The 24892-nt window shown below is 38.7% G+C and overlaps 1 protein-coding gene across 1 annotated transcript; it reads left to right on the forward strand.

Annotated features, from left to right (window-relative positions):
• Positions 16516-18824, forward strand: LOC109229948. The gene is made up of 3 exons (XM_019395491.1): positions 16516-16683; positions 16885-17401; positions 17455-18824. Exons 1-3 carry the CDS (start codon positions 16516-16518, stop codon positions 18822-18824), a joined length of 2055 nt encoding a protein of 684 aa, XP_019251036.1.

Below are 24892 nucleotides of genomic sequence, written 5' to 3' on the forward strand. Positions count from 1 at the left end.
TTGAAATCGGAGTATATTGAATGGTGCAACACCTATAGGCATGACTTCTATGTGATTGATCGATTCAAGGATTGACATAGAGTTCAACAGGTAGTGTTTCTGGGCAGACTGTTTCGACCAAGCTGCTGATTTTATTACATGGTTTATTAAGACCCTATAGGCATGCTCTCTAGGAGACATGCGACTGGGCAATGAGATCATTGAAGGTGCATAGTTGTTCGTTTTTTATCCTATAGACATGATTTCTAAGTGATTAGTAACTACCTATAGGCATGATATCTAGACAATAATATCCGGGCATCAAAGTAATTAAGAACATACATTTATTTTATTTATTCCTATAGGCATGTTATCTAAGTGGCAGTACGAGAAGAAGAGAATAGAATTAATAACATCTTGGTTACTAAGGTTGAGAGCCTACAGTCATGATATCTACGTGACTCACATAATTCAAAGAAGTATCCCAAGCATGCATTTTTAGTTGTTCGTATTGAACTCCTATTGGCATAACATCTAAGTGCAACAAGTCAAATTTCAGATCATATAGGCATGCTATCTAATGTTACATGTCATTATATTAGCCTTAAGTCATATTTTCTAAGTGAATAACATGTACCCAAATAGTTTCACAGAATGAGACGTGGTAAAAAAACGATTATGATCCTATAGGCATGTTTTCTACTCATTCATGCAAGAGATAAATCTCCCAGTACCCCACATTTCACTAATCCCCAATTGTTTGTTATTATAAGTTATCACAGGCCCAAAATGAAATAATACAGACTTGAATGTGAAAAAATACAGGCTGAAACAAATACAAGCCCACTAAAGCGATTACAGGCCCAATACAAAAGTAACCCAAGGATATCCCCAGGCCTTCGAAAGCCTTACTCCCCGGACAAAGAGCAGGCCTAAATTAGAGGCTCCCAAGACAATTAGAGTTAACCTTAATCCAGTGCCCATGTCTAACAACACACATGGCCCAATTCCATACCTAACGAATAACTTACTTACCCAAATGGATGCCAAATTCAGCTATGCAGGTGACAAAATACGCATAGAACAACTTAAACACTTAGTTCTTAAAGTTGTAGCCATCAACAGCTCTAGCCAAGAGGTATAAACATGATCATGCTAAATTGAAAGGGACACAAGACACATATATAAGGCAAGTTTATGCTTTGTAATTCCAGAAAGAGAGTTTGATAGTTACATGATTGACCATCATAGGATAGTAAACTACTTCAAACAAAGTTCCAAATAAAGCATGGTCCAGAACTATCCTAAAGGTCTTTAGGCAGGGGATTTGAACATGAAAAGCTAGTAGTGTCATAGACAAGTACGAGTGAGGTACAGTTTTAACACGAAGGTTTTAACATGAGAGACTAATAAGAATGTAGTTACAAACATCATAACAACATGCAAGTGGGCAAAGGAGCATATCAACTCTAGGCTAACAGGATAGGAAGACAACATGACTCATGCCAGTTGACCATACATAAGAGAAGAAGTTAAACATTATAATTTACCCTAGAAGTCTTAGGCAATGCTAAAGAGTACAAGATTAACAAGTCAAGGAGTCCAATCATCAAAGTTACAAATAATAGAAAAAACATGTTTGGGTAGACATTAAGACAGTATCATAACATGGTATTCACATGATCATGGTTAGTTTGCAGAGAAACAGTAGATTACACATAAAAGATTCAGCAAAAAGAACTTTATTCTAGCAAGTTCTTAGCAGGAGATAATCCCCTGAGAGTTTCAGTACAAGAATCTACGGAAAGGCATGAGAAGGGACTTATAACAAACAAAAGGTGATCAGAATAGAAGAGCAGGCTTAAGGTAGTCAGAAATCATTCAAGTTGCACAGTGCACACATATAATGGGCATGTATCGAAACTTAGAGTTCAAATAGGTTCATATGCTAGAAAATCACAGCAGTACAGGATAATTCCAAGGCAAGTAGGAATACAAACAGAGGCAAACAATAGCATATTGATTAACAAAGGCCTAAATGATATGAGCATACAAAGCATGAACACAATCAAGAGAGAGTGAAATTACGAGAGTCTCAGTACTGACTAGTTTGCAGAATTAACGAGCAAATAAGGTAGAAAACTAAATGCCAGCAGCAACTTGCTCATCAGTAGCAAAGAGAGAACAATAGAAACCACAAAATTCTCAGTGTGTCTGAGTTTTCAAGGGTCTTAGATGAACCCTGGGCAGTAATCACATCGAGAGAGGTCAAATAGTCAAATTTTGGTGGCCTTAGCTTTCAGCCGGCCAAAAGCCCAAGTTTTAGAATAGTGTAGAATGGGTGAGAGTGAGATGATAACAGCAGTTCAGTCTCTTTTTTTGGGGATTTAGGGGAGGGGTTTATACAATAGTTAAATCAGAAAAGTAAATAAGGAAAGAAATCGTGCAAACATAAACAAGAAAAAGAAAAATATACATGCGCAATCAGTAAAGTAACCAGTAAAAAGAAATTGAATTCCAAAAGCCTAGGTGGGGTTTAAAGTTTTAAATCGGCCAACTGGTTTGAGGAATCAAGCCTCTCTTCATACATATGAATGAAATACTTTCCAAATCTCCAAGATCAAAGTCGATCTAGCCCGATCTCTCAAAGTCACACTTGCCAAAATCGAACATGTACTCGAGTAATTCCAAAGATGCGTTCATAATAGCGAGGTATTACAATAAGGTAAGTGAATCATGATATGATTCCATTTCCCTATCAGAATCGTAGAGAGATTGGTGAGGCATCTATTAGGCTTCATAGAAGAGAGAAGAGGAGGATTTTGGGGGTGGCTATTTAGGGTAAATGTCTCTAGGGTTTAGGGGTGAAGCATATAAGGGGAGTGAGGGGTTCATTATGGGCCTGATCATTTGAGATCAATGGCCGAGAGCAGAGGGTGTTAGGGCCGGGTAAAGCGGGTCGGTTATATGGCAGACCTATTGGGTCGTTTGGTTTTGGGCTTCTGGTGGTCAATTGAGGATGGGCCTGTTCGTTTGGACCTTAACTGGTCTGAAAAATAGCCCTATATTGGGCTAATATTTAAAATACACGAAATTCATTAAAAATGAATTATGAAAATGGCTATTAAATAAATAAAAATATTATTTAAGACGTTAAATTCTTAAAACAATAGCTAAGTTATAAGATATAAAGATGTTATTTTGATATAAATAATTAATTGAAATGTAATTACTATGAGAATATATGCTATTATCGCAAATATTGTAAAATATTAAAAAAAAAAAAAAAGAGGCAAATATAATTATGTAAAAATGGAGTAAAATATTATATGATGCATGTGGGTACAAATAATAAGTTTTGATAACTAAATCACCTTGAAATAATTTGAAGGGATAATTAATAAATATTTGAATAATTTAAATGCAAGAAAATTAATTTTAAAGCTTTAAAAATTATAGAAAATACTTATTTAACCCCTATAAATTGGGTAGTAGTGCAAAATGGTATTTTGAAAGTAAATGAAATACTTTATAAAAGATGAGGGCATAATTGGGTATCATCTGCGAGTCTGCCTTCGAGGAGAAATTAATAATCTAATTGCCAGCTTATGCTCCAAAACTGAGGAAGCCAATGCTGTCGAGGTGAAGAGGGCCTGATTGGAAGAGAGGCTTAAGAGGGCCATGCCAAAACCGGCTTCACTCAACTACAAATGTTGAGCTCGACACCCACCTCAATGCCATGAATTTTGTAAGAGAAGAGCTCCAGGTCAAAATCGATAACCAAAACTCCATGATCAAGAGGATTCTCTTGTCTTCGAGAAGACCTATGCCATATATCATATGAAGAGGAAGACCTTGGAGAAGGCCAAAGTGGGCATCGCCATTATAGATGATTGCATTTCCCAGGCACGGGAATTGGAGTTATCTTCTCGTGAAAACCTTCATACTCGTCGCGCTGTGACTGACTCCTTGAATACTAGTTGCGACTATTTGAGAACCAAAGGGGAGACTGAAAAAGATGAAGGCCCCAAACCGACAGTGGATCCGTCATCTTCTCCTCCTACAGCATCTGGCGGCATGAATGATATATAGTTTTTTTTAATCTTCTGTAATTATGCCAAACATTTATTGAGTTTGGCACTTTTAATAAAAGAGTTGTTTGCTTAAGTATTGTGCAAAAATATCCTTTTATGTCTAGTTGATTAAAGCTTCAGGTATATTTTTTTATCCGATAGTGTTCGATTTCGGGCATAAATTCTTGTAGAATCTATCCTTTTGGTATGAGGTTTTCATAAGAGAGGGCCCTTAGGTTTGCGGTACTCTTGAAGAGGACTTCTCCTGTTCATTTCGGCACAAACATTTGAAGTTTCTGTTAACTTTCAAATGAAAAAATTAGATCATCATTCACACAAGAAATAATATAAAAATAAAAAGACTTTGTTTTATTCCCTTTACATTTAAAGGTACATAGGCATTCATTTGCTTAATTAAATATAATTTTCAATACATGTGGCTAACTTGTACAACTTATTTCTACGGGGCTGATCATGCAGTCCCGCGATCGTGATTCTCGTAGTCCTCGATTCTTGTGGCACTCCCCTTGTCGGATCAACTACTATTCCCCCTAGTGTTTGAATGTGAAGTATGTGAATTCGAACATTGGAAGTATTCAGGCTCTTGCTTCATCGGTGGAGACAACTTGTGAACTGTTCAATAATACTTTTTTAATGATGAAAGGAAAGGCTTGCCATCGAGCCAAAGATTATCTAACCATTCACATAGTTTTTTACTATCGATGTGAAAGTTTTAGTGCCTTGATATTTATAGGTTTGCCTTTTCCTACGACGCTCCCTTCGTAGTATGCTTTTCGTTGCTGCCTCGTTAAAACCTTACCAGAAAAACCTGTGAGCACATGATTTTTGCCTGACTAGAAATACTCCTACAAAATTAAAAAATAGGTTTTCCCAAACTATTTTCATTTTTATAGAGTTTTGTAGGAATTTCTGGTTAATTATTTGCATTTAGTTGCATTTTTGTGCACAGTCAATATTTTTAAAATCATGGAAAATACCCTAAAAATGTTCAAATTTCATGCATGGCGTCATAGGTTGTTATTTGCCTTTTTAAGATTAAGTCATTAATTAATGGTATTATTAAAACAAAAAAAGGAATAATATTCATTTTTATATGTTTAGCTCTTAGTGTTAAATTATTAATTTTCTTCCATTAAATTAGGATTAATTAATTAAGTACATAGTATAAAACGATAATTAGTTAAACATTACAAATTAGATTGATTTAGGACCTACTTTAGGTTTTTAATTAATTTTTCTACTATTTAACATCAAGAATAAGAAAAAAAGATGGAAAATGCTGTTTGGACCCGAATTTGGCCAAAAAGCTTCTGAGCCCAAATTTTCCCAAAGCCAATCACCCTTGCTCCTATTAACCCGGTCAAGCACCCCTAATTAACCAAAACGACGCCATTTTGAGGCGTTTAGTCTCAGCCCTTTTGATCCAACGGACCGGAACTAATCCCCGCACCCCCTTATAACTGTCGTAAGACCCTCCCAAACCCCTCAGAATCCCCATTTCCCCCATCTCTCACCATAGCTCTAACCTAGCCACCCCTAAAACCCTTCACCTCTCTCAATCGCCCGCCGCCGCCCATCGCCTGCCGGAAATCGTCCCACGGCGGCGGTCCGTCGCCTAATAATCCCAAACTCACAACCCGAACTCCCCATACTCCCCTAATCACTAATCCACTATTTATTTTCCCAAAATCCCCATCCATTTTTGTTAATTTCAAATCTGAAATTTCAGAAAAAAACTAAGTTGCCCCTAACCTAAATTTTTTATGTGTTCAAGGCTCGATTTGAATCATGACTTGCGTTAAACAATTGTTCTTGTTAAGAACAATTGATTAATGTTAGTCTTGGTTCGTTCGAGAATCGCCGGATTCCAACCAAGCCACGACTGCCCCGCCAAACTCGTCACTTTCATCGTTCGTCGAGTCGTTTTGATTCTCGATTCATTCCGACAAAATTGGTATCCTCCCTCCCCTTCCTCTTGATTCTGTGTTTCTTTCATTTTTGTTGTTTTTATTCTGTTTCTTTTTTTTATTATTCCTTTGCATAAATTAGGCTTAGTTTGTTAATGGCATATGTTTTAGGTTAATTGAAATAGTTTTAACTAGTTAGTCTTCGATTTGCATATCTCTTGGGTTTATTGCTGTTAACTGGATTTAGTTGTTAGTTAATCGTGTATTAATTAGCTTCAGATGTTTAAAATAAATTGTTTGCTAGTAATTTGTCCCATTTTATTCTGGATATTTAGTTCTGAGTTGGACCGTGAAGGCCCAATCAGTCAGGGCCTGAGTTATTACGGGATTTGGGCCTGTTCTAGGCCATTTGGTCATGACATTTGGCCCAGACCCAAGAAGAAGGTTCTAGAAAAGCACCAGCTGTCCAAGATTGTTAAAAAAGATGCTGAAATTGGATAAGAAAGGGACAACTGTCCATTTTATGTTTTGAAAAACATGCTCTTTTCCTAAATTTTAGGGACTGACATCTTGAGAATTATTCCCTGATTTTTCTAGCACACAACACACTTCATTCTCTATATAATGCCTGATCTCCTCTCCCTTTGGGACTGGTTTTGAATTGGAATAGATAAATATATACTAAAAGGTCATTTTTCTGCATATAGACTCATTTTCACAAACACTTACCAAAGCTGTCACGACCCCGGTTCGCCCTCCGTGAACCATCGCGACGACACCTAGTCTCTATGACTAGGTAAGCCTAACAAATGCGGAATATAAACAAATATTGCGGAAGAAAATAACTAAAACTGGAATAATAAAAGTAAACAGTGTTTAAGGTGCCGCTCGGCACATACAATAACAACTCTCGAAGCTAACAAAATTCCCAGAACCCGGAATCTCACAAATCACAAGCTAGGAGATACATAAGAAGCTCTAACTCCGGAAATATCTAAACAAGGGATAATACTGAAGGGACTATACTTATTACAGAAGATAGAAAGGGACTCCTCGGTCTGCGGACGTAGCAGATATACCTCGAAGTCTCTACAGAACGCCTCCTCCCACGGGTGATAGAACTGGGTGGAAAATACCTGGATCTGCACAACAAAAAATGTGCAGAAAAGTAGTTTGAGCACACCACGGCGGTGCCCAGTAAGTATCAAGACTAGCCTCGGTGGAGTAGTGACGAGGAACAATCGAGACACCTACCGATCTAATAAACAGTGCAAAGGTAGGAACAACGGAACATGATATATATTTACATAAAGACTGTACGAAATGACCAAAAATGCTACAATCACAATATGTGAAAAGAACAACAAGTAACAACGAAAATATTAAGAATGATGACACATGAGAGTGGGCAAAAACTCATCCCAAATCCTAAAGTCACAATACAGTAAAGGGAAGACAAAACAATGACTCAGATCCTACGACGGTGTTCAAATCAGGTCTTATCCAACAATTTCCACGAATTACCGAATCTCGAACACTTACAACTCACGAGTCCCAGTACCTGAAATCTAATCACTGGCATCCCGTGCCCTCATCAGCCTCACAGTCACACTGACAACTCACCTCACAACTCCCACGAGATAAAGTTCATATAGGTAAACGTACCACAGTCACAACAATTAAACAAAACAGAAATGCCCTCAGGCCATCACAAATACTCACAATCAATCCCTGACATAGCCCACCTTGTTCCGCTACGTGTGCAAATAATAACATAATAAGTACCCGCCTTGTTTCGCCACACGTGCATCATAGTGTTCCCATCTTATTTCGCCACATGCGCAACCCACATATAAGCATATATATATATATATCTCCCTCCTTGTTACGTCGCATGTGCAATATATCAATAGTAGCAATAGCACGGCAGAAACCTCGTGCGACCCCACAACAACAACCGCACGGCAGAAACCTCGTGCATCACAATATCAATAACCGCACGGCAGAAACCTCGTGCATCACAACCTATGTACAACAACAACAATGACAATATATACACAAGAACGCAACAAGTGAATCAACTCAACAAGGGAGAAAATAATATGAAGCAACGACCCCATAGCATGTAGTTCAACAATAAGGGAGTTAACAAGAGTCAAGTGAATTTCAAATAAGGAAATATCAACTGAACATAGAATATCTACTCTTCTTTCAAAGATTGGGCAGGTTACGAAGGATATACAACAATTTCAATTAAGACTAAATAATTACATGGGTGATAATAATGATTTCCAATAAACGAGCAGTTATGAAAGTTAACGCGACAATAGAGGAAAAGATCTTCAGTTAAACAAATGTAAGAGTCAATTAAGTAATAAGAATGAACCATGAAGCAGTAAATTCCAAGTAAAGCATGTAGAGGTGAAACTAGTAATAGGGAATTCAATCGTATCAAGAACAACTTCATACTCAGTGAATATAAGGACCTAAGAATCCTAAAAGGCCATGTTTCCATAAATAAGTCCGAGCACGCACTCGTCACCTCGCGTACTCGGATTACAATCAACAGAGAAGACTCAAAATCCTAAAGGAAAGTCCCCCACACAAGGTTAGGCAAGATACTTACCTCGAACCGGCTCAAATCAACTAGAAACCACGTTCTTGCCACGAGTACTCGACTCCAAATGGCCCAAATCTATTCAATTCAATTTCATAATGTAAATAACACTTCAAGTAATTAATTCTATAATTAAATTCTAAGCTAATATGCGGAATTATGTAAAATGACCAAAATGCCCTTCAGGCCAATGTCTCGGAATTGGATGAATTTAACATTTTCAGAACCCTCGTACTCTCACAAGTCTAACCATATAAAAATCTCTCAGATCGGAGGAAAAAAACCCACTCAAATCTCAATAATTAGGTGTATGAAGTTTTTACCCATTTTCCATTCAAAATCGGAAATTAGATGATGAAATTAACTTAAGATTGATGAAATATAACTAGAAAGGGTTAAAGAATCGTTACCTAATGATCTCCTCTTCAAATCTCTCTCAAAATCGCCCTCTCCCGAGCCCCAATTGGATTTTTCTATCTTTTGAAACTAAACCCTCGAAATCACTATTTCTGGCCAGCTAATTCCGCATTTGCGGTCCTGGGACCGCATCTGCAAACAAATTGTCGCATCTGCGACTTTCAGTAAAAGGCCAGGTTCCGCATCTGCGGTCACCCACTCGCAGATGCGGTTCCGCTTCTGCGGAAGATCAACCGCATCTGCGGTACCTGAAGAATTCACCAAATCCACTTCTGCGGTCCCCTTAGCCGCATCTGCGGCGCCGCTTCTGCGGTCCCCAAACCGCAGATGCGAAAATATCAGAAGCAGCAAAGTCTGCAATCTCTCAACTTCAAAAATCTTTCCGTCAATCATCCGAAATTATCCCAAGGCCCCCGGGACCTCAACCAAAAGCACCAATAACACCTAATACCTCATTCAAACTTCTACCAATCCTTAAACCACCTAAAACAACGCCGGAAACTCGAATTAATCAATGATTCAAGCCTAAGAACTTCAAATTCTCACTAAAAACGCTTTCGATCAAAAACCTAACCAAAACACGTCCGAATGACCTGAAATTTTGCACACATCCCAAATGACATGACGGAGCTACTACAACTTTCGGAATTCCATTCTGACCCTCGGATCAAAATCTCACTATCGGACCGGAAACTTCAAAAATTCAAACTTCGGCATTTCAAGCCTAATTTAGCTACGGACCTCCAAAACACATTCCGAAAACGCTCCTAACCCTAAAATCACCTAAAGAGGCTAATGGAACCATCGGGTTTCCGTTCTGAGGCCGTCTTCACACTGTTCTGACTACGGGCAACTTTCCGACACTTAAGCTCTCATTTAGGGACTAAGTGTCCCAAAACTCTCCGAAAACCCAACACCGAACGTCCCGGCAAACCAAAATAGCAGAAATGAACTTAGGGGAAGCAGCTAATAGGGGATTGAGGCGAAAATTCTCAAAACGACCGGCCGGGACGTTACAAAAGCTGAGATATGAAGAAAGTTTTCCAGAATTTAAACTTCAAGTAAAAGTAGTTCTTTAGCTTTTTGAGTCCGGTTAGAATTTCTGGGGTTATATCTGGATCTATTTTCTAGCCTTTATTTGGCTCTAATTCTTTCTCTTTAGTCATCTTTTCCAGGTATTTGCCTATTCCTTATGAATCTGAAGTGAAGTGTAATGATGATATGAGTTTATTTTTGAAACTGAATCAGTTTGTGAATTCTACTGTTAGTTAGTTCATAATTCTATAAGGTTTGAGCTGTTGATCCCTCATAGTCCTCTATGAATGTCCATGATTCACTACCTTCCTTACATAGCTTATTATGGATAAAATGATCCAAGGCTGGATTGCTTGTGATAATTTTCTTGTCTAAGTTGAGATGAAAAAGATATCTGTTAGCTGTGGCCAAGTCAACATGTTTTGAGTTAATGTATGCTAGCCATTTAGAGGATCAGATGTTTTTATTTTATTGCTTTCACTTTGTTAGAGATTATCAGGTCATAGACCATTTTTTAAAGAAATTGACTCAAGCTTGCCTAGTACTGACTTCTTGTATTCCGATGATCAAGTGTTGAGATTGACATGAAAGTAGGGGGAATTAGATTTGCGAAATCACTTCTGAAATTGGTTAAAAGGAGTTTTAGGTGGATTATTTAAATAACTTCTTAGATCTAAAGCTTTGAAGAAATGGTGATTGTTATTAAACTAGTAACCAGGTCAATTTTGTTAAAGTGGTAAATTGTGATCCATTTGTTTAGGATTCTTGTCTCAATTGGGCTTAATCATAAATTTATGGTTATTAATAAGCATGGTTATCCTTGTAATTAACCCATTTGAGTATACAATCATCGATTTTCTCTTGCTGAAATACGTCCTGCACGGTAATTGGGCCTGTGAGTCACTTTGCGCACTTCAAGCGTTTAGGGCTGGTTTGTAAAGACGTTGAATATTAGAATATGATTTATTCAATCCTAAGAATTCATGTTATACTCCTAGTTTCAGCGGCTCTTTGTTGTTTAGCGTCGCGTAATTGGGTCCGATGTCTTACATTAATATAAATTAGAATAACAATCATTAATATCGTAGTTTGCTTTAGGAGCGATTAATAAATAAATTATCGTGACTATGGGTACGTTCCCGTGGCGTAGTCATGATATATAAATCCAAAATTTAGGTGTGCATTTCATGTGACCCGACCGTAACTTTGAATATTAATAATAAACTGCGGGTGCATTTCATGTGACGCGATTCGTAATATGTTCAAAACAAACGAATCCAAATTCGGGTGTGCATTTCATGTGACCCGACCATAACTTCGAATAGTAATAAAATAAGCATGTTGTAAATCGCGGGTGAGTTTCATGTGTCGCGGTTCACAATGTGTACCAAAATAACAAGTGCGCGCTTCGTGCCTTGTTCCAGAAAATAAACATTAAAAGCAGTTTGAAAGTTAAAATGCATCTAGGTTTTCAATATGTAATAAATCATATAATTAGACCAATTATTAATAGTTGAGCGACGGTGCTAAAACCACAGAACCCGGAAAAGCCTAGCACCTTCTCCCGGGTTAACATAATTCCTTATCCGAATTTCTGTGCTTCGCGGACTGTAAAACAGAGTCAAACTTCCTCGATTCGGAATTTTAAACAGGTGACTTGGGACACCATAAATTATCCCAAGTGGCGATTCTGAATTTGAATATGAATAATCCCATTTTGATTATTCTCACTTAAATTGGAAAAACTCCCTATCCTTGCGGGAAAAAGAAAGTGTGACAGTTTGGCGACTCTGTTGGGGACCGAACCCAGAATCTCTAGTTCAGGGTTTAGAATTTGAGCTTAGAATAACTGTTATAGTTGGCTTTTGTTTATTATCTGATTTTTTTTACGTGTTTGAGCCTAATGTGCTAAATGATGCTTTTGACCGCTTTAATATTGCTTGAACTGTATATAAACTGTTACGAAACCCTCTTCTCTCTGAGTCTTCTAAATCATCTGCGAAGCCTGCACTTCGTGTGGCTTCTTTTCTATTAGAGTCATATCCCAATACTAGAATGAGGTTCTGATAAGTTGCAAAACGGGTGAAGCTTCTGTATTCCCGGTACGCTACCCCCCTCGCCGCGAGTTGTCCGCTCGGGTAAGCCAGGTCTAGAACAATACACCAAGGTTTTAAACCTAGAATAACATAGCCTCATGTCGGATCCCTAGTAGGAATGCTTGTTTGCATCACGTGCATTTGACTTTGGGGACTCAACACAGGGGTTGGGTCCGTCTAGGATAGGTGTACCCGAAATAAAAAGACCATCCTGACGCATTTTATGTGCTACTTGTACATTTATTTACTTCGGCTTGCATGTTGACCGACTTCTAGAATAGGGAAGAAAAATCAAGGAAAATCAAGTTTGAGGTAAGAGAGAGAGAATCACCCGTTTCTGAAAATGCCGGTATTCAAAATACCCCGAAACTCTGCCAAAATTTTGAAAAAAAAAAGAAAAAAAGGAAAGTCATTTCAAAATAAATCATATTTTCCTGTTTATCGAAATTGGACGAACTGCGCGGGTCTGATTCTCACCGAATGTGAGATACGTAGGCAAACCTTATCGGTTCCGGCCCACAATTTTAATAAAAATTCAAAAATATTTTCCTTTACTTCAATCTTTAGAAAGTTTTTCTTTTAGATCCAAGAAAATTCAAGATTCGAAAATATCTTTTCTTTTCTTTTGAAGTATTTTCTTTTCTCATAAAAACCTAACTTCTCTAACCCTAGAGAGAGAGGCTCTGGCGAATTTTTACTTCCTAGAGAGAGAAAGTCGATTTTCCGGCTGTCATGGCCAATTTGGCCGGCGGTCAGCCTGTTACTCCGGCTGGTCAGCCTCCCCCCACCATCGCCCAGCCCCCCACCACCGCTAACAACACTACCCAGCCCTTAGATTACACTAAAATCCTCAAACCATCGACGATAAACAGTGCCATGCAGGAACGTGACTCTACTGTTGATCCAATTCCTTTACGTCGAACAACGTTTGTTAATGGACAACTAATGGTGATGTTTACTGAAGCTGAAGTTGATCGTATGAATGTGATTGAAGGCCTTCAATATGCTGTTGTTGGTAAATTTGCGTATGGATGGCCAGACTTAAACGAAATACGCCGCATTGTCCCTTTGCAATGTGGTATAAAGGGAGAGTGTAACATTGGCTACTTGAGACATGTCCTTATACGCATGACCTTATGGTAGGATTTTGTAGATTTTACGTCGAAAAGTGCTCAATATGTTAAGGACAAGAATAGCCATGAATATCAAATCAGACCTTTAATATATGATGTGAATTTTAAAGCATGAGAGGAGACTCCAATGGCGATGGCCTGGATTTCTTTCCCAGGATTGTTACCTACATATTTTGTGAAAGAGTATCTTTTTTCTCTTGCCTCAGCTGTGGGAAAGCCTTTGCACTTGGATATGGCTACCATCAATAAGACTAGACCTAGTTGTGTTAGGGTCAAAGTCTTGGTCGATTTGCTAGCAGATCATACAAAAAAGGTAAGAATGGATATTGTCAATGAAGCTACTGGGAATGTAAGAACTGAGTGGGTTAATATAAAATATGACATGTTGCCCAAGTACTGCAAAGAGTGTAGGTTACAAGGACATGATGATTTTGAATGTTGGAGAATACATCCTGAGTTATCTCCATATGATCAAGGTAAGCATAAGGTAGAAAATAGCAAGGAGCAGACTAAGGTGCAGCATAATCAACCTTTGATGATCTTGTCGAGTGGGAGAGTTGTAGGTAATGTAAACTCAAATGGGGAACAATGGAAAGAAGAAAAGGATAATCGTGTGAGGAAGGCAGGAAACCAAGTGATCACAGGAAAAGAAATTGTTCCAGTCAACCAAGGTGAAAGGCAGCATGTACATGCAGCTGGGAATAGTGCTAATCATAATGAAACATCAGGGCAAGAAGTAGTAGCTGTTAATCAACAAAACAATGACAATGAGATAAGACAAATTGTTCCTGTTGATGTAGGCCAACAAATTCAAACTACAAACAAGTTTGCAGCTTTGGAAGTAGAAGATGAGGGTGATAATGAAAACCAAGTGATCCTTGTGGAAGAAGTTGTTGTGCAGGACACTCCAAAGCAGAAAGAGTTGAATCCAAATGCTTCAGTTTTTACTCTTAAATCTACTGGAGTGGCTTCATCAAAGAGAGGCAATGTGGAAAATATTGGTGAGAACAGAATTTTAGCAAAGGAAGGTACAAATAAAGGCAAATAATCTACTGCTCAATGGGTGAATAGAACCTTCCCAGTTCTAAATGTCACAACTAATCAATACTGTCAGGAACTCCCCTCTCAATCACTAGATACAAATATGATTCCTGAGCAGGAGAATCTTAAGGATAAGGTGACATTTGTGGGAGGTAGGTTATGGGATCAACAACATGAGGAGGAATCTGATGAAGGAGAATATTTAGAAGGGCATGAAGATGTGAAAGAAGTTCAAGACAAGGATCCAGATGTGGAAGAACAAAGTGTCTATGGTAAGAGTACTAGACTTGAAGTGCAAAGTGCAGAAGAAGGTGTCAATGTTAATATTGCAGCTGAGCAACCTTTACAGATTGAACAGAACAATAATAACACAGTACCACCTCCTAATCATAACAATGAAAATACTCCTACTGAGGCACAGGTACCTATTGTTCAAACAAGTGAAGCAGGGGATTTAGATGATCCAGGAGATCCAGGAGATAAAAGGGGAGAAATACATCAGCAACAAGTGGAACAGGTTCAGAAAAAAGGAGCTTTGGATATGCAACAAAATATAGGTGAGTCTGCAGTGGATGGGGTTGCTGATCCTCAGCTTCAAACAACAGTTATTGATCCTACTCCAGCAAATACAAAGGAGATAGTGTTGATGAAGAATTCTGATAAGAGTCTGGTAGCCAAACCTAGTAAGAATCAGTTGATCAAGCAGGATAAATATGAAGAAGAGGATCAGACACAAAGAATAAAAGGGAAAGATATGGATGCTGAATCTACTACTCAGAACTTCCTCAATGTAGCTAGACAAGGAGATATATCTCCTAGGCAGGTGGAAATTGGGAAATCAGCAGGTAGAGGGAGGAAAAAGCAAGCCAAGGAGACCACTGGAGTACAAGTTCCAGGTGTCCAAACAAGGAGAACTTTATCTAAATCCATTAATTGATGATGAATGCTCTTATTTGGAATATTAGATCAGTAAATACAATGCAAGCTTTTGAAAGAGTTATTACAATGGATAGACAATTTCAATTTGATTTTATTGCCCTAATGGAACCAAAGCAGCAGATTAGGACTGTTGACCAATACAGAAGGAGGCTTGGTTTTGAACAAGTGGTGGTAAATGTCTCAAATAAAATATGGCTCTTTATAGACCAAAAGTATGACTTTGACATCTTATTTAACATGGAGCAGCAGATCACCTTGAAGATGCTTGATACTGACAGTAAGAAGGAGTTCATAATTACCATGGTGTATGCTAAATGTAATGCAATCGAAAGAATTGAACTGTGGGATACATTGTATTCATTGGCTAGTGATATGTCCCTACCATGGCTAGTTGGTGGTGATTTTAATGTGATATGGGATGAAGAGGAGAAATTTGGTGGATTGCCAGTTCATATAAATGAGATAGATGATTTTAGACATTGTATAACTACATGTAACCTCTTTGATCTTGGCTTCAAAGGCAGTATTTTCACCTGGTGGAATGGGAGAGCTGAGGAAGACTGCATATTTAAACGACTGGATAGATGTTTGGGAAATATGGAACTACAAGAATTATGGCCAGGTCTGGAGATTGAGCATCTACCAAAGATTGGGTCAGACCATTGTCCCTTACAGCTTTCTTGCAATCTTAACAGTAGACCAATCAAGAAAGCCTTTAGATTCTTAAATTTCTGGATAAAACATGAGGCATTTCTTGATGTGGTAAAAGAAAATTGGCAAGCTGATTTCCATGCGAGTCCATTCATCTTGTTCAACTATAAGATGAAAAACCTGAAGCAAGCCTTATCTACTTGGAGTAAAGCTACTTTTGGAGACATATTTAAGCAGATTGCTAGTTTGGAGGAAGTAGTTAAGGTGCATGAAACTCAATTTGAGCTGAATCCTACCATTCAAAATCGTGAAAGACTTCATAGGGTGAAAGCTGATCTGATTAGAGTATTGGCTCTAGAAGAAGAATTCTGGAAACAAAAGGCAAGCTTGAACTGGTTTAAGGATGGTGACATAAATTCAAAATTGTTTCATGCTCATGTGAAAGGCAAAAGAAAAAGGTTGCAGCTCAAGAGAATACAAGATAGACATGGTGTATGGATAGAGGATGAAGAAAAGATAGCAGAAAAGGCTATGCATTTTTTTCAACAATAGTTTCATGAGGACAGTGTTCCTACAGACTTTAGAATTTTTGATCATGTGCCTATAATGATATGTGAGGAGCAAAACTGCCAACTAACTAGACAACCAACATTAGATGAAGTCAAGAAAGCAGTTCTTGGATTGAATGGGGATAGTGCATGTGGTGCTGATGTATTCAATGGGAATCTTTTCCATGCTTGCTGGGAGATCATTGGTGAAGATATATTGGAGATGGTGAGGTCATTTTTTAGTGGGCAAGAACTCCCTAAATTTGTGACTCACACAAATTTAGTTCTGTTACCAAAAAAGAAGAAATTGCAGACCTTTTCTGATTTGAGGCCAATCAGCCTAAGCAATTTCTCTAACAAAATTATCTCGAGAGTCATACATGAGAGGCTAGTTAATATTCTTCCTACTATGATCTCAGATGAGTAGGCTGGATTTGTTAAAGGAAGAAGTATTATTGAGATTGTACTGCTTACTCAGGAGATAATTACTGACATTAGGTTGAGAACTAAAGCAGGTCCAAATGTTGTTCTAAAGCTGGACATGATGAAGGCATATGACAGACTTTCTTGGCTTTTTCTCACAAAAGTGTTAAGGAAGATGGGCTTCTCTGAGAGATTTATTGGCATGATCTTTGGTATTGTATCTAATAACTGGTACTCAATTCTTGTTAATGGGCAGCCACATGGCTTTTTCAAGTCTTCTAGAGGAGTGAAGCAAGGTGATCCATTATCACCTACTTTGTTCATATTGGCTGCAGAGGCAATGTCAAGGAGTCTTAATGCTTTACATAGAAATCTGTATTTTTGTGGCTTTGGTATGCCCAAATGGAGTCCTAAAATAAACCATCTTGCTTATGCTGATGACACAATTATATTCTCATCATCAGATGCCACTTCCTTAAGGTTGATCATGGATGTCTTGAATTCATATGAAGCAGCTTCAGGTCAGTTGATCAACAAGTCTCTGCTGTTTATGTACATCATTCTACAAGTGAAGAGGTGGTGAACAAGATTGAGGGAATTACTGGGATAGGGAGACAGGAATTTCCATTCACTTATCTTGGTTGTCCTATCTTTTATTCAAGGAGAAGGATGGATTATTATGAGGATTTAATTACTAAGGTAAAGGATAAGTTGCAGACTTGGAAAGGGAAGCTATTATCAGTAGGTGGAAGGGCAGTACTGATTAATAGTGTGCTGCAAAGCATGCCTATTCATCTCCTATCTGCAGTGAATCCACCTGCTTATGTGATCAACAGGTTACACAAGATATTTGCTAGGTTCTTTTGGAGCAGTTCTATGGAGGGCAAGGCTAGACACTGGGCTTCTTGGGACAATCTTTGCCTACCTAAAGAGGAAGGAGGGGTAGGATTTAGATCATTGCATGATATGTCCAAGGCCCTATTCTGCAGGTTATGGTGGAATTTTAGGACCAAACCATCATTGTGGAGTTCCTTCATGTGTCAAAAATACTGCAAAAAGATGAATGCAATTATTGTTCCTTGGAGATATAGCTCTCATGTGTGGAGGAAGATGTTGGAATGCAGAGATATTGTGGAGCATCAAATTTACTGGAAAATTCAGATGGGATCTTCTCTTTTCTGGTTTGACAATTGGACAGGATTAGGAGCACTTTATTTTCTGACACCTTCAGAATTCATAGTTGATGAATCAATTCAAAATGTGAATGAAGTGATGATTGAAGGACAGTGGGATGTGGAAAAGCTTAGGGAACTGTTACCAGATGATTTAGCTCTACATATCATAAATAACATACCATGCCCTGCATATTCAGATGAACTGGACAAACCTATTTGGAGTCTAGACACTAGAGGGCAATTCTCAGTTAAAACTGCTTGGCAATACCTGAAAAGAAGGAAAGATCCTGCTCTTGCATTCTCTAATATGTGGATTGCTGGACTGCCATTTAAAATTTCCTTTTTCATGTGGAAGCTGTGGAGAGGTAAACTACCTCTGGATTCTACTCTAAGAAGAATGGGATATTTTGTGCCTTCCAAACGCTGGTGTTGTATCAGGCAAAATGAAGAAACAATTAGCCATGTTTTCTTCAGATTTTACACAGCTACAAAGGTGTGGTCATACTTTTTCAATCATGCTGGAATATCTCTTGAAGGTTTGAGTTTGCATCAAGCTATAGTCAAGTGTTGGACCTTAAAGGTGATAACTAGATTGAAGCCAATTTTTTTAGCCTTACCTTGTATCATTGTATGGGAGCTGTGGAAAAGGAGAAACAGTAATAAACATGGTGAACCTGTGTCTACTAATAGGGTGGTTTTTCAAGTCTGCACAACTATTCAGGCACTTATCAAATTGAGAAAGCCTGGGATTTCTTTATGTGCCATATAGATGGCCTGAAGATTAACAAAGGTAATATGGGAATTTCCAATGCAAGGTTGGATAAAAATAAACACTGATGGGGCATCTAGGGGTAATCCAGGAAGAAGTTCCATAGGGTTTTGCTTGAGGAATGAACATGGTGATTTACTATATGCATGTGGTAAAGAGATTGAGGAGGTGACTAATACACAGGCAGAAGCTAAGGCTATGTTGCAGGCATTGAAACATACCATGGCTACTGGTATTGATAATATTTTGGTACAAACAGATTCAATGCTTCTAAAAAAGGTGATTGAAGGGGAATGGAAGCCTCCTTGGATTATTGAAGAAGAGGTGAAGGAGATAAGGCAGATGCTGAATGTACTCAATGGCAGATTATCACATATATTCAGAGAGGGGAACAAGCTAGCGGATCACTTAGCCAATTATGCCTTGGATCAAGGGTCAATTGAATGTTTCTCCTTTCATCACTTGGACACACAAGGTAGAAGGCTAGTAAATGGGGATAAACTGCAATGTCCATACTTGAGGGTGAAGGTAGCCAAGAACTAAAGACCATGGTGACAAGGAGAAGAGCAATATAGGTCTGCAGGAGTTATCATCATATGCGGAGGTATCTCTTCGCGGCCATCTTCTTAGAGGGACTACGGCCTTTTAGGCTACGGAACGTTGAGGTAATAACAGGTGCATGATGCCTTAGATGTTCTGGGCCGCACGCGCACTACACTGATGTATTCAACGAGTTTATAGCCTTGGCCGAAAGTCCCGGGTAATCTTTGAAATTTCATCGTGATGGGGATAGATCATTGCAATTGTTGGTCTTTAACGAGGAATTCCTAGTAAGCACGAGTCATCAGCTCGCGTTGACTACGTCCCTGACCTTTGTACACACCGCCCGTCGCTCCTACCGATTGAATGATTCGGTGAAATGTACGGATCGCAGCGATGTGGGCGGTTCGCTGCCCGCGACGTCGCAGAAGTCCATTGAACCTTATCATTTAGAGGAGGAGAAGTCGTAAAAAGGTTTCCGCAGATGAACCTGCGAAGGATCATGTCGAACCTGCAAAGCAGAACGACCTGCGANGCCCTGCATATTCAGATGAACTGGACAAACCTATTTGGAGTCTAGACACTAGAGGGCAATTCTCAGTTAAAACTGCTTGGCAATACCTGAGAAGAAGGAAAGATCCTGCTCTTGCATTCTCTAATATATGGATTGCTGGACTGCCATTTAAAATTTCCTTTTTCATGTGGAAGCTGTGGAGAGGTAAACTACCTCTGGATTCTACTCTAAGAAGAATGGGATATTTTATGCCTTCCAAATGCTGGTGTTGTATCAGGCCAAATGAACAAAACAATTAGCCATGTTTTCTTCAGATTTTACACAGCTACAAAGGTGTGGTCATACTTTTTCAATCATGCTGGAATATCTCTTGAAGGTTTGAGTTTGCATCAAGCTATAGTCAAGTGTTGGACCTTAAAGGTGATAACTAGATTGAAGCCAATTTTTTTAGCCTTACCTTGTATCATTGTATGGGAGCTGTGGAAAAGGAGAAACAGTAATAAACATGGTGAACCTGTGTCTACTAATAGGGTGGTTTTTCAAGTCTGCACAACTATTCAGGCACTTATCAAATTGAGAAAGCCTGGGATTTCTTATGTGCCATATAGATGGCCTGAAGATTAACAAGGTAATATGGGAATTTCCAATGCAAGGTTGGATAAAAATAAACACTGATGGGGCATCTAGGGGTAATCCAGGAAGAAGTTCCATAGGGTTTTGCTTGAGGAATGAACATGGTGATTTACTATATGCATGTGGTAAAGAGATTCAGGAAGTGACTAATACACAGGCAGAAGCTAAGGCTATGTTGGAGGCATTGAAACATACCATGGCTACTGGTATTGATAATATTTTGGTACAAACAGATTCAATGCTTCTAAAAAAGGTGATTGAAGGGGAATGGAAGCCTCCTTGGATTATTGAAGAAGAGGTGAAGGAGATAAGGCAGATGCTGAATGTACTCAATGGCAGATTATCACATATATTCAGAGAGGGGAACAAGCTAGCGGATCACTTAGCCAATTATGCCTTGGATCAAGGGTCAATTGAATGTTTCTCCTTTCATCACTTGGACACACAAGGTAGAAGGCTAGTAAATGGGGATAAACTGCAATGTCCATACTTGAGGGTGAAGGTAGCCAAGAACTAAAGACCATGGTGACAAGGAGAAGAGCAATATAGGTGTGTAGGAGTTATCATCATCATGTACAAATTCATAGGGAGGAGTACATGGTGATCATGTTTTTATCTAACAAGGTTTTCTTTTTTGTAGGTTTGGTGTCAGCAGCTATGTCTTGTTCTTTGATGGAGATTCAATTGGTGGTATTAGTGCTTTGCACTCAACACAGTGAAAGGAAATCAAAAACAAACATAGCTGCAGGCTCTAAGAAGGGCACTTTGTTGTGTAAAAGCAGGGCTGCCTGGCAAAGTCAAGCAGCAATGTTGGATGTTTATTTGCCCAGAATGTTTAATCGAATTGGGCAAAGGGAATTAGGTGATGCAACAGCCTTAAAGAAGGTGATACTGGTTGCAGGAGTTCAAATATGGGGGTAAGCTTTCATGACAGGAGCAATAAGGAAATATATGACAGGAATCAATATCAATGTGGTGCATGGGTTCATAACTCCTATGTATGCAGGTGTAGAGAGTTTTAAATCAAATGTGGTGCAGGAGATTAAAACAATTGATCAAGAGGGATAAAGAAATATGGATCAAGGTGGATTACTTACAATGGAGTCTAGGAGGGGTCATAAGAAATGATATGAAAGGAGGTGATGCAGTTCAGTGGTCTGATATGGGATGGTATGAAGGGTATGATATAGAGAGTGTAGATATACCAACTTTTGTTAGGAATTGGTTCTAATTAGGTAGGGATAGGTCATGGGCAAGGTGTTGTAGGTTGTAGGTTTTCTCAACAGTTCATGTTGTACAAGGCCTCTGGGAGGAGTACAATGTGAAAACTTTTTATACTAACCTAATTTTCTTTTTTGCAGGGAAAGATACTAACTTCATGCATTGTCACATATTCCAACCTTCCCTTGAAACAACCTTTGTGACATGCAAGAGAATGATAGTATGGTTCTGGGCAACAATATGGTACATGTTGAAAGGAATGGAATCTGAAGTGAGCTGGTGGAAAGCTAAGGAAACAATAGCTTTTTTCTCTGAAGGTAACATATTCATACTTACCTTGCTTTGGCCCAACCTCTTAGTGGTGGTATTAGTACCTGGTACTCATTCCACTGGAGGGCAAGCTGGAGAGGGTAGGATTATGAAAATGGACTTTCTAAGAACTGAAAAAATCCTTACAATGTATAGACATGAACAACCGAGGTAGCAAGTTTTAAAAGGAATCAAGGAAGGTATGCATCATCACATTAGGAGAAGGATACCACAGTTTGATAGTATCATATCCAAGGAACACAAGAAGGCAAAAATATCACAGAATCAGTGGGGGATCATATATGAATTATGGACAAAAAATGGTAACATCATCACTGAAGTTTGGAATTGGACAGTAAATACAGCAGGAACCATTAGTACTCTCATGATCTCTTCTTGGCCCAACATCCATGTGGTGGTATCAGTACGTTGTACTCATTCCACTGGAAGGCAAGTTAGGAAGGGCAAAAGCATGAGAATGGATTCATCGAGCCATGGACAAAGTCATATGTGGCCAATAACATATGTGTTGAGGCAGCTGTTATCACACGAACTGTGCAAAGCCAAATGCTATATAAAAATATGCATTAAAAATTGCACAGGTACTACGACATGCACGAAACACAAGCAGGAAGATAGTCCAATGGATCAGTCATGGAATACAATCGAATCTGAGGAGCAAAAATACAGGAACATCACAGCAAATAGGAATTGGGCAGTGTTTGTAACAAATAGCCACTGTATGAAGTTTGAAGATGGAGGCAGATCAGCTGAGCATGCAGAGTCAATACATGAAGTCATGAAGGAATCCAACACAGTTGAGAATCACCAAAGACTGTACAGGAGTTACAAGAAGGAGCTCGACAAGGCAGTAAATGGCTATGATTGTAATAGGCTAGTTTCTATACACTGTTTAGTTTTGCTTTTTTATACTAGTTCATTAAGTAATGTCAACTTTGGGTATCTTATGCCTAAATTTGATCATAGGTGTTATATGTTTAGCTTAGTCAACTGTCTTACAGCTAGTAAGACAACGTGCTACTTTGTTTATTTTTTAAATATTATAAAAACTAGCCCTAGGCATACTGCCTAGTGGATTATAAAAAAAAAAGTACAAAAAGCTAAAAATATTTTCTTTCTTCTTTAGAAGTCTTTCTTTAAAATATTCTCAATAAAAAAAAAACAAATGGAAATCCAAAAATATTTTCTTTCTTGTTTAGCGGTCTTTATTTCGAAAATTTCAAAAAAAAATTAAAAAAAGAAAGCATTCAAAATCCAAAAAATATTTTCCTTGTTAGGATCTTTTACATTTAGATTTCTTAGAGAAAAAAAAGAGTTAGTTTATTTACTTTATTCCCGATCTGCCTGAACTACGTAATTATCTGATTCATGCGGCATCATGATACATAAGCAATCCCCATAGGATATGATCATAGCCATAAAATAAAAAAGAAAGAGAGAAAAGAGAATTGAGTGAAAACAAAAAGAATGGCAAAACAAAAGAACAAAAAAGAGTGCAAAAAAAAAAAAAGAGCGGCAGGAACAAAGAGAGAAATCAAGAGTGATTAAAGGGAGGCAGAAACAAAAGAAAAAAGGGGCACAAAGTTAGTTAAGGCCGGGATGAAACATGCAACCGTTCAAACACATGATAGAAGCCTTTAACCGTTTAGGTGCATTGCATCCCAAACGTGCGATTTCCTATATGTTAAACTCTTGAAGCTAACAAGTTTGTTGTTGCCAATTTAAGTTCAGGAAGGTGGTTAGTTTGTTTGGTATTCTAGCAAGTCATCCATATAGCACTAGGTCAAAACACAAGGCACTCATGGCTAGCAAATAATCGGACACAAGTGTTGTTGACCCACATAGAGAGATGGTAGAATCTGAGTCGGGATTGAAAGAGGAGGTCCACAGGTTGAAGCATCAAATGGCAGAAATGTACCAAGCATGGATCAGGGGGCATCCTCCACCGTCATTCCTTGCCAACTCTACAGAAAATCCCGCTTTCATCCCACCACTGTCACAAGCCCAAGATCACACTATCATTGATCTTTCCCCTTAACATGCACAGGGCTTTACCCCTTACCACCACTACCCCGGCACTTCAACCCATACTTTCCATGCTTCACCTGCCAAAACAACCGCATACCCGGCTCCAACATCTACTCATGTATTCGTAGCCCCTCCACGAGCTACCCTCCAACGATCTTCTAGTGAACCGGTGTTCCAAGCTCAAGATACCCAAAACTATGCTCCCCAACCCACTTTCAAATTCCCGGATCCTTACTCTTACACTCCTCACTTTGAACCTCCCGTTGAAACTGAGAAACCACCCAAGAACGCAGAGCAAGAGGAGATATTTAGGAAAGTAAAGAGTCTGGAGCAATCATTAAGGAATATGCAAGGGTTAGGAAGCCAAGTGAGTGTGGCTTATAAGGATTTGTGCTTGTTTCCTGATGTCCAAATGCCTACCGGGTTCAAGATGGTCAAGTTTGACTTATACGATGGGCATGGAGATCCCGTGGCCCACTTAAGAGTGTTTTGCAGCAAGATGAGGGGTGCCAGTGGGAAAGATGAGTTGTTGATGGCATATTTTAGCCAAAGCTTGAGTGGTGCATCATTGGAATGGTGACAATAGTAGGTGGTACACTTGGGACGACTTGGCTCAGGCTTTTGCTAAGCTTTTTCAGTATAACGTAGAAATTATCCCAGATCGCATATCCTTGAACAAGATAGAGAAAAAGCCCAGTGAGAGATTCAGAGAGTATGGTTTCCGGTGGAGAGAACACGCCGCACGGGTCAACCCTTCAATGGAAGAAGATGAAATGGTGGAGTAGTTTCTTCAAGCCTTGGA

This window comes from Nicotiana attenuata, chromosome 7, assembly GCF_001879085.1.
Source record: "Nicotiana attenuata strain UT chromosome 7, NIATTr2, whole genome shotgun sequence".
In the NCBI taxonomy this organism is placed as follows: Eukaryota; Viridiplantae; Streptophyta; class Magnoliopsida; order Solanales; family Solanaceae; genus Nicotiana; species Nicotiana attenuata.